The following is an 11,025-nucleotide window of genomic DNA, read 5'->3' on the forward strand; positions in this document are numbered from 1 at the left end:
CAATCAGAAAGCCTTAAGTTGGCTAGTTAAGTGTCGGGCTAACGTTTAAAGCTTTCACTTTGGGGAAGTAACTCGCATTACTGCTACTGCTGTGTAATCTTAGATAAATTCACAGCATATTCCATAAATTACCATGCAATAACTAACTGTTATAATACCGGCACCGTATTGCATCACACTGAGTACATTTCAATCATTCACATGTGAACAAAGTCAACTTAGAAGTGATAATACTAACTAGCTCGTATGTCTTTGGTCCTGTTTGTGGTTTGTACCAAGACATCACATCTGCTGACTCACCTTTGATCACGTGGGATGATTCATCTATTTTTTTTTTTTGTACTATGCCATTAAAACATTCCAGAAAATTGGAGGTTAAGAAACAGTCTCATGATCACTTACCAGAACATGACTAACAGGTTCATTTGACACCCTGTACAGGGGTTGCCTTGGTAAAAATCCATAGCGTAGGCTTGTTGTGTCATAACCAAGACAAGGTTTCCCAAAGGGGCAACCAGCTCTCCCTAGGGTTGTTTCTGTTTGTTTCTTCACTTATTGTTTTTAATGAGAGAAAAAAATAAACACTGCTTGCACATACTAAGTATTGTATGTGTTGGAGCACTGTGTGTAGTTTTCCTCACTTAGATCCCAACAAACCGGGATCTACAGTAGGGGAGACCGGGGATAGTTGTAACATTTTTGACATTTCTGTCTGTATATTGGAGCTCTTTTAAGGTAGTGGATTCAAAATGTAATGCGCATAACACCCTCGGAGGTTCTGAAGCATCCCTTTTTTCAACCCTGGCCTCTCTAGGAGGCCATCCTGCACCGACATGAATAGCACAGGGGTATGAAACCTTGTGCTTTCTCAGCAATCATCTGATTGTCTGGGTGTCCAAAACTCTAGGGAAGCTAGCAATTCTCGTGAAAAAAAGCCCAAAGTAATAACAACACCAAAAACAACCAATGAATATGGTCTTAAACTTAGGCACAATTGGGCTTAAAATCCATTTACTAATCTCTCAATATTCAAAGCGGAGCAGCAGTCAACTTACCATCACATCAGTCCTTCAGTCAGACCTACAACAAATGTCTTCCTTCTCTCGCCCCAACCGGTTGCAGCAGATGGCCGCCCCTCCCTGAGCCTGGTTCTGCTGTAGGTTTCTTCCTTTTAAAAGGGAGTTTTTCCTCCCCACTGTCGCCAAAGTGCTTGCTCATAGGGGGTCATATGATTGTTGGGTTCTTTGTATGTATTATTGTAGAGTCTACCGTACAATAATACATACAGCCTTGAAGTGACTGATGGTGTGATTTGCTGCTATATCAATAAAATTGAATTGAATTGAATTCAAAATGAATTCAGAACTAATTGGAAATAAACTGGATATTAATTAATTAATTAATTTGAGCATCAAATAATTGTTGTTTGTAATTCTTTATAAATATAGTGCTACTCTTCTACTGTTTAAATTGCTACTGTTTAAAACTGACTCGTTTATTCATACACTCGAGCATAAAAACACACACAGACACACACACACATATACTGTACAGTACCAGTCAGTGCTTACATACTAGGTCTTTCCCCTACTTTTTCATGCTCACTGGTACAAATGCCTGTTACTAGAGCTAAATGCTATCAATGTACTCTCACAGTTATCGAACTGTACAAATGCATACAAAATAACACTCACTTAAACATAACTGTGCACTAGTTTGCCCTTATTGCTGCAGTTTGTTTCAAATCACTTTGAATAAAGCTCAGCTTCTCTCAAGCTCTCTCTTTCACACACACACACACACACACACACACACACACACACACACACACACACACACACAGTAACGTTTCTTGTCTTGTAAACTTTTAACCTGTCAGTCAAACCTGTTTTGAAGATGAATAGGTGTGCCACTTTCTTCTGTCCAGCAATGCATATTCCAAACTTAAAGTCTGAATTGCTCCTCCTATTTCTAAGTTCTAACAATATCTCTTCTTAAGATCTTGATTAAGACCAGAGTAAACTAAATGGATGAATGGAAATAGGAACAATGTTCGGAGAGTAAAGTATCTCTTATTTTAAGCCTCATCTATTTAAACGACGTGGTGTCTGTTTTGTTCATTAAAAGCCTTTTAAACATCCCACATTACATAGTATCGAGGAATGCTCTCAGCAGGATTTAATACTGATTTCTCATTTTGGATACCACCGTGTTTGTAATGAAGCAGGAAAACTCATGGAGGTGATTCACGTTGTGATGAATGACTGCCCAGTTTGCATGCCGATGTACCAGACATGCTCTCTGCTTAATAATGCAATACACTGATGGACAGTTTGCAGTTGCTCCGGGTTCGTGCAAACAAATAAATCAAAATGGAAAAATGAGTTGTGAAATATCTGCAATAATGAACAAATATCAAGGTACGGCCGAGTCCCTTTAAGGATGTAAAGCAGCTCGCTGCAGAAAGTGAAACCTGAAATGTTAATACAGAGCGCATTTAGAGTACGACCCAGCCATCAAATCACACTGAGTGAATGCACACTGTGTGGACAAGCCCATTGGAGTGGGATCAAACAACCTCCTAGCATCGATCCCTTCCTGTTACGTCTTTTGAGAATATGCTTCTGCTCCTAATCCAATGCTATGCTGTCTGCTCTGTGCTATGTTATCAGTGCATGTACAAGCCATTTCTCAGAGCTTTGCTGACAGGTTTCCATTTGCATAGACAGCGCACAGAACCAATATGCCATATGCTTGGAAGGTTTATTGCGCCTGCAGCACACACTGTTGGATGATGAAGGCTATGTGCTTTGTGCGACTTGTCATTGTGGTAGAAGAATCAGAGTGTGAGTGCATGTGACTCTTCACTGTGCATGTGACACTACACAGTGCAACCAAGTAAGACCTGCTTGCTTCACAGCAGCTTCTTCTCCCACATGATTACTGAATATTTTATGGCAGTAGTAAGCCATATTTCACGATCTGTAGTAGTAGAAGCTGCTGCTGGGACAACCCTAACACTCTTTGATATTGAGCATCAAATTGAATGGAATTGAGAGGCCACAGGAGAAGACTGTACTACACAATTTCAGCACATTTTGAATCCGGGATTTCTCGAGCGATCTTGATCTTGACCTTCCACTGATTTTCTTTATTGATGGGACTCTTTTGAACAGCAGAGGAAAAGCTGCATGTTATGAAAGGACGATCGTTAAAGTTTGCTGCACGATTCATATCAAGGAGTTCCAGTTATTGGTCCGTGCTCAAAAGACGCCTTTGCACAACTTGAAGCGTATTTGGTAGTCTGTGAGAAATATGGGTCACAGATACATTACTTGTTTATACAGATGTGACTACTGCCTCTGAAAGGAGCTCCTTAAAGCTCGGTGTTTTCCTGTTTACTTAGGAGACTTGTATGCAGCAAAAGTTTACTCTAAAAGTACTGACACAAAAAGCAAGTGATCGCCTCCTTCAATTTCAAACTGACACGACAGGGAAGTGCATCCACAGCCTGCTGAAGGCCACATTTGATGAATCTGTTTACTTAAATCACTATCATCACTGAGCAGCCATCATCATCATTTTCTCCTTGTACACTGGAGTGCTAATACAGCATAATTGGAGGCTCACAGAGCACCTTATGAATATTCACAAACACAAAGGAGCTCATTGTCTTCACAGGCATGACAATTTTAGCCATGGGTCTCAACTGATAATTGGACAAGGATATGGAGGTACATGCAGAGGGCGTGTCCATGCAACCATGCACTGAATGCCCGCGTTAAGTCAGTGCTTCCTGTGGGTATGAGTATCATTTGCTTATCATTTGAGTCTCCTCACATGTGCATTAATTTGTCGTGCTTTTCTGATCTTCATCTGCTGAACAGCTTTTATGACAACACAAAAGAGTCACACTGCTGGAAAATTAATGCAGTCATTAAGGCTTTTTTTTTAATAGCTCTGTGTGTGCGCATGCTTCGCTAATGTGATGAACCTCTATTCAAAAACAACTCCTAACTCCTAAAGCATGTGACTCATACACCATACCTAGTTCCTAAGGTTACTCATCAAATTAAAATGGAATTGACCAGCTGGTACGCTAAAGGAGATCAATGGAGGGAAAGGTCAGGGATGTGCCTGTCAACTGCCAAAGTTTCACTGAGCGTTTCATTATCAGCTGATAGAAACTACTGTCTCCCTCCCTAAGCAGCCATGCCCGCTTACTTCTACATCCATTATTCACCTCCTACATTCTTCTCCCTGACTGGAGAGACTGGTCCGTACAGCTGGTGTACCACGTCTACCTCCTGAATGTGTCCAGACTTCTGTTCGTTCTGTTTCTCTCTTTTTTTGCTTTCTTTGATTGCCTTCACGCGAATGAGGCAATTACTCCGAAACCTGCGCATCTTATTCACATTTTCCTCTGAAGAGGGAAAAACACAAGAATCTGGTAAATTGTTTCTGTCTAGCCTGCTTTTTGCAGAACAGTCCAATCAATATCCCGTTTACCAGTAGGGATGTTGTGATTCAAGTTATTCTCCATTGATTTTGACTGTGGAAAGTTTGAAAGTGACATCAGTGTTTCCCACAGATTTATGGGCTATTTGTGGTATTAGTGGGGGTGTGTGCCAAGAAAAATGTACACACTTCCCTAAATGAATTACTTAAAATGTCTGCAGATATTTTATCTGCCTAACAATTTATGAGAATAATAACTGAGCAAACTGATCAGCTGCCGCTCGAGTAAGTTTTTTTGGTGAAGACAGTCTCCAGTGTTGACTGTTTGATGGAAGTACTCGTTCTGGCCTGTAGCCTCTGAAGTGTCATTTAAATATGACCGCAAAAGAAAGTCCATGCCTATAAACTGCTATGTTAAACTGCCCAATTTTACAGTATTAAAAGACATACATGCTGCCAGGTATAGAAAATGTTTTGGGCCTCTGTGGACAGTTGGATTGATTCACAGGTGTCCCATGCTAGGCAGCATTCACTACTTTGAGCCATTAGTGCTAGTGTGTGTGTGTGTGTGTGTGTGTTTATTATTGGAACCTTTGGAGCATTTTTAAGTTGATGATCTGACAAACATTACAGCTTACTGTGTGGTGCAAATCATCCCAGAGGTTTGTGGATTCTAGTGTCCTAGCAAGTCATCTTGACCATCCCTAAAAACCTGCTTGCACTGAGCCGCTGCGGTCCGATTGGCTGATTTTAGGTATTTACATTATCAAGCTGTTGAACAGGTGTACCTAACAAATTGTCCACTGAGTGTATGTTTGCGTGGAACCCATTTCTAAATTTTGGAGGTTGTTTGAAATTTTTATGCATCTAACTTGAAAAATAAACACGCATAAGCTGTCTGGGTTAAAGCTGTCGCACAGGTCATAAAAAAGAACAATTGTGCTGTAATTGTTTTCAAATTAAAATTTCAAAGCTTTTTACAAGGAAGCAAATGTTTCAGCATTTGATCTTTGATTTTCAGTAGGAACGGATCCATATTTGAGCCAAATCTTTCTAGTGAGCTATCCGTCTTCTCTTTTAAACAAGACCCAAATGTAGGACGATGTCCTAATATGTAGGACAAGGGGTCAAGGTATAAAATGCTGTTCAGCTCCACGTGAAGCAGGACACCTTGTCACCCTAGATACTTGGAAGAGGAATTCAGTAGAACTCCCAGTCAATAAAAACAACGTGTGATGTTTGGTCTCATATAATGAGACAAAATTGCTCTTGATACTGGACGCCTGTGCTGTTTATACTGTGGTGAATAATTTACATTCTGGGTGTCGACCTTTACACGGTGATAATATGCGTTCACTAGAGTGTGTGTTTTAATTTTATTATCGCTTCTAACACGTTACTTATTACACCTGAGCTGTTTTGTAAAAACGTTTGTTCCCTGCCAAAATCTAATGAGTTAACTATAAAAGTATAATTTCTAGACCAACGCTTGAATTTTACATACATGTAGGTTTGCGTTTTACTCACATCAAGCATTGTAAAACAGTCTTCTCTTACTTGTTAAATATGCATTTTATAAAGGTTAAACATTAAGATGTATGCGAGTACTGATATTGACTAATGTGTAAAGTTGTTATAGCGACAGGCTGCCGACACTCAATCGGCGAAGCGTTTATCCTTTACACAACTGTCTTATTTACCTTTACGCTATGCAATTAAAGCAGCAGCATTCTTTCTTTTTCCTCAAAACTCATTTTTCTTTTTTTGCAACTGCACTTTTCCCCCTCGGAGGCTCACTGCTGCTGACGCACAGAGGACTACGTGCAGCTTCAGCCGTGCTGGCAGCTCGCCGTCACGTGACACTTTATCCTTAGCTGTAAATAATTCAAGTGTTGGCCTCACCGGTGTCAAGTGTGGAGATCTGTGTCTAAGCTCGTGGATAATTCAAACCGCTGAACAAAAGCCCAAAATGAAGGATCTGGTGTCGTCTGCTTTCATCCCTTTAGCGCTGAAAGGCTCCACAGCGCCATCTACTGAGCACTGGGATCAATTTCATCAGCCAGAGCCTTTTCAGATTTTGTTTTTTTCTCCATTAATTTGAATAAGTTCACATACCCGAACACTGAATAGGCCCGATCAGGTCAAATTACACAATCTCACAAGTTTTAAAGTAACGAGAAAAGCTGCATAAGAGTGATTTTGTAAAAACTTTATTGATCAGCTCAAGGAGTTTAATCGAAGAGGCCGAATCCCATGTCATCATCGGACTCCTCAGACTCTTCCTTCTTCTCCTCTTTCTTCTCCTCAGCTGAAAAACAAAAAGCACTTGATATCACTTCCTGCTGTCATCACCATGACACAGCAACCTGCTCATGTGGTTGCCTAATATAACGGGTGTTTTGGAATATAATTAAATGCAACTGATTTTTATTTTTGAATTTCCCAGTTTTTGTTGGGTGTTGCTTACACGCTGCTGTATTAATATGAAAACAAAAAAAGCCTCTTTTCTAAAACCATTAAACTCAAAACCTTAGCATAAATTAAATTGCCTGCACTGTATTTACCCAGTATAGTGTGGATTTTGTGTGGATTAACTTGTTTAGATGCATCTTTCATGTCAACAGATCATTATTTGGCTCCATGTAGTTGTACAAACATACAAGGTGAAGGCAAAATCACAAAGTGCCAAATATGATTGATGGTGCCAAACAAGGTGCTAAGCTGCAATGCTCACCTGCAGCAGGAGCTGCGGCTCCGCCTGAGCCAGCAGCCGCAGAGCTGGCAACGGCTACGGCACCACCTGCTGGCATGCTGGCCAGCTTACCGTAACCTGAGGAGACACGAGTTGGCAGACATGAAGCACAAGTGATAACATCGACACTCAGCAGTCAGAAACAAGACAGAGGTCAGAAACAGTCCGTTATCATTACATGTGGTCTGACTTTACACATCTCATTAAATACAACTTTTTTCTTATCTCATATTCAAATCGATTCACTTTGTCCAATAGGATATAATGCCCTGCAGGTTTATAGAAACTATGGCAAGAAAACTCTTGAAATTATCACAGCAAATGCACCATGACACACACATGAAATATTTTATTTCTGCCCACAAATAGGGTGCAAGATCAGCTATCACGAAGACCCAAATAAGAAAATGAAATATTGATGTTTTACTACTTGTACTCACACCATCCCAACTGTATTTTAGGATTGTTTTTGCATTACAAGTATCACTTGCTGCATGCACCAATAGCGCTGATATTAACCTTTAACACTGTGCCACTTTTCTGCCCATCTGCAGTACTCTACATTATGACATTTATATTTCATACTGTTGTTCTTAGCTGTATCTTTTTTTTAGTAGTTGTTTAGTAATTAGTTCTTTTTTTAGTCTTTTAAACTTGATACTGTGTTTGTTTTTAATTCTTACTGCACAGAGTGTGTAAGATGACTAATAAAACTTCATAAGTATAATTTGTGTATACAATAAGTAATTTGTATATACACAATACCTTTATTAACCATTTTCAATGAACAAATTCTCCAGTATAACTGTGATCCATACACACTGTGCCATCCTCCATTGCTGAGGAATCCAGCATTGAGAGCTTAGTTCACTCATATTTTTAATAAATCTTTTTTTTTTTAACCCTTAAATCTGTTTTTCCTGTGCGTCAAAGGAGTTTATCACTAGTCACAATATCCAACATCATAAACTAGTTCAGACCCCTGCAGGCAGTCCATTTCAGTATTAAAATCATGCCTGAATCCATTTAATTCTAAACTTTCAGACCTAACAACATTTCAGCCAAACAAAATTTTAAACCAAAATTAATCATGGTCTCACACACACATAAATGAAACTGCGGGAAACTCACCTGTGGCAATAACGTCATTCACGTTCTTGCCCTTCAGCTCACTGATAACCTGTTGGGAGAGAGAGAGAGAGAGAGAGAAAGAGAGATGCAATTATAAACATAACCTAAAGGTAGGAACCAGCTGCTGGGAAAAACTGAAGCCACAACAGTAATAAAACACAAAGAGGAGCAGGTGGCTGTGTACCTTGTCGAGGCGTGTGTCATCGGTTTCAATGCCAACGCTCTCCAGGATCTTCTTGATGTCCTTGGCATCAGGGTTTTCATTGCCACCGAGGGCAGCCAGCAGGTAAGCAGCAACGTAACGCATCCTGAAACACCAAGTTTACTGGAAACATTAGTAACCATGCTTGACGTTTGTATGGACACAGGAACATGAGTGATGTCTAAAGTTCAGACAATCTGTTTTTACATTAACAAAAGTGGAAACACAACTCACACAAACATGTTCATTTTGCTTCATTATCAGCATATGATAAATTTTTATATAAAAATCAAAGCCTGGAGAAAGTCATGACATGTCTCAAAAGATCAATCTCTGACTTTTATGTGAAAATGTTACGGTTTATAAGAAATATATGGCTTCATCACAGCAGGAAAATATTAAATGTTGTCCCTGTTAATGCATCATTAAAAAAAACAAAAAAGACACACGGTCGACCCCTTCAGGGGTCAGTTTTTTCCCCGGGTTTAGACAGCTACAGGACTGTGATCCCAACGCATTTCTGAGTTATTACGGCGATTTTCAGTAAAACAGCAGTTCGCTGCTTCACTTTACAGCCGATACCCATCGTCCACTTATCTAAAAACTACATATTTTCCAATACTGAATATGCTTCTACTAAAATACAATTTTCTCTACCTCTATAAAGCCTAAAAAATGCGACAATGTGGGAAAACACAGCATAATTTTAACACCCATGCGGCTCTCCGCTACCATTAGCCAACCTAGCGTCAGCTCCGGGAGCCAAAGAACGGAATTAATGTCGGCTAAACGCACTTTAATGTTCTTAAAATGCCTGGGCTGAAAATGTACATGCTTATCTGGGTGGCTCGGTTATTTTCTTAGTGTTTAACACATTATTTACGTTTTAAAACCAAACTTACTTGAGCTAGATAGGAGAGCGCGTGTTCACTCTGAGGTTAGCACGGACAGAAAGGAAGTTACGTCACCGGAAAAAAGCAAAGTAGCCTTTCTTCTTCGTAAGCGCATTAAAAGTAAGTAGGAACCGAGGCGAGGCCTGCTGCTCAGGAGTGTGTTTGCAACCTCGGTGTAAAAACTTTACCTAACGCGAAATATTACACTAAAGAATACATTCAAATTCTCCTTCTTCCCCTTCTTTTTTTTCTTCTTCCTCCTGTCCCCCCTAGGAGTTGCCACAGATTATCTGCCTTAATTTCACCCTATGTCTTGCGTCCTCCTCTGGTATACCAACCCTCTGGATGTCCACCTTCTCTCACTCAATGAATCAGTTTTGTGGTCTTCCTCTTATGCTCCTATATGGCATCTCCAGATTCAATATCCTTTGTCTCTTTAACTTTGCTTTCAAACTGTTCAACCTAAGCTGTCCTTCTGATGTACTCATATCCTGTATAAAAGAGTTGGAGCTTGTAACTACATGCTTTATTGATATGAAGTGCTGGATGAAATGTCACTTTTACAAGAATCAAGGTTACTTTAATGTCGCTGTGTAGAAAAAAAAAAAAGTGACACTGTACACTTCCTGGAAAATTAATTTCTCAGGAGTTCTCAGGAAACAGTCTTTATTGTACTTTTTGTGATGAGGCAGTGTGTGTTGTGTGTCTGTGTGAGGTGCCTGAAACTAAACACTCCCTCCAACCCTTTTCCATATACAGTGTTGTGAACAAATATAAAAAAAAAGAAAGAAATCAGGAAGAGGGCAAATACTTTTTCACAGCACTGTATACATAAGGGAGCTTGAGAGAGTCTCCGGTTTCAGGGACCTCACATGGACATACAACACGCACTGCCTCATTAAAAAAGCATAACACAGACTGTTTCCTGAGAACAGCACTGTATGTTCAGTGGTAAGTGGCCATTCTGACTTCTCCTGAAATCAATTATCAGCTCTCTGGTCCTGTTGGTATTTAGAACCAACTTGTTTTCAGCACATCAGCCTGTCAGCTTCTGAACCTCTGCAGGCAGACTCATCTCCTCCACTGATCAGCCCTGCCACGGCATTGTCTGCGGACTGCGGAAGCCACGGCATTGTCTGATGGGTTTTGTGTTACAGCGTAGCGTGCAGTCATATGCATACAGGGTATGCAGAGTAAAGAGAAGGGCTCCAGCTGCAACCTTGTGGGGCTCCTGTGCTGAGTATGTGAGTGGACTGGCTGTGGACACTTGGAGGCCTAGACTGGACATCCTGTGAACATTTTTCTTTCATTATAAATTATTTATGAAACTTGACCAACTGTGAATAAATGTAAAAGTTTACAAGTCGTGGGCCGAGTTTCTTTGGAACTAACTTCCAGTGAGTCAGGTTTATAATATGGACAAATCAATGTCGCAAAACACAGCTGTTTTTTGTTAACGTAACGCCTAATATAATGCACTATAGTAATCAATTGCTTATTAACTAATAATAAAGTATTAGAGGCGTTTGTAAAGCCTAATCATAACCCTGTTAGAGAGTGAGGAACTAAACAAGAAGAAAAGCAGTAAA

The 11,025-nt window shown here is 40.0% G+C and overlaps 1 protein-coding gene across 1 annotated transcript; it reads right to left on the reverse strand.

Annotated features, from left to right (window-relative positions):
- Positions 1–6,652: 6,652 nt before the first annotated feature.
- On the reverse strand, positions 6,653–9,598 carry rplp2l (ribosomal protein, large P2, like). Its single transcript, XM_031744871.2, has 5 exons — positions 9,446–9,598; positions 8,526–8,649; positions 8,342–8,390; positions 7,193–7,288; positions 6,653–6,766 (listed from the first exon to the last, which is right to left on the reverse strand). Exons 2-5 carry the CDS (start codon positions 8,646–8,648, stop codon positions 6,690–6,692), a joined length of 345 nt encoding a protein of 114 aa, XP_031600731.1. The 5' UTR covers position 8,649; positions 9,446–9,598; the 3' UTR covers positions 6,653–6,689.
- Positions 9,599–11,025: the final 1,427 nt, after the last annotated feature.

Source organism: Oreochromis aureus, linkage group 1, assembly GCF_013358895.1.
Source record: "Oreochromis aureus strain Israel breed Guangdong linkage group 1, ZZ_aureus, whole genome shotgun sequence".
NCBI classification, from domain to species: domain Eukaryota; kingdom Metazoa; phylum Chordata; class Actinopteri; order Cichliformes; family Cichlidae; genus Oreochromis; species Oreochromis aureus.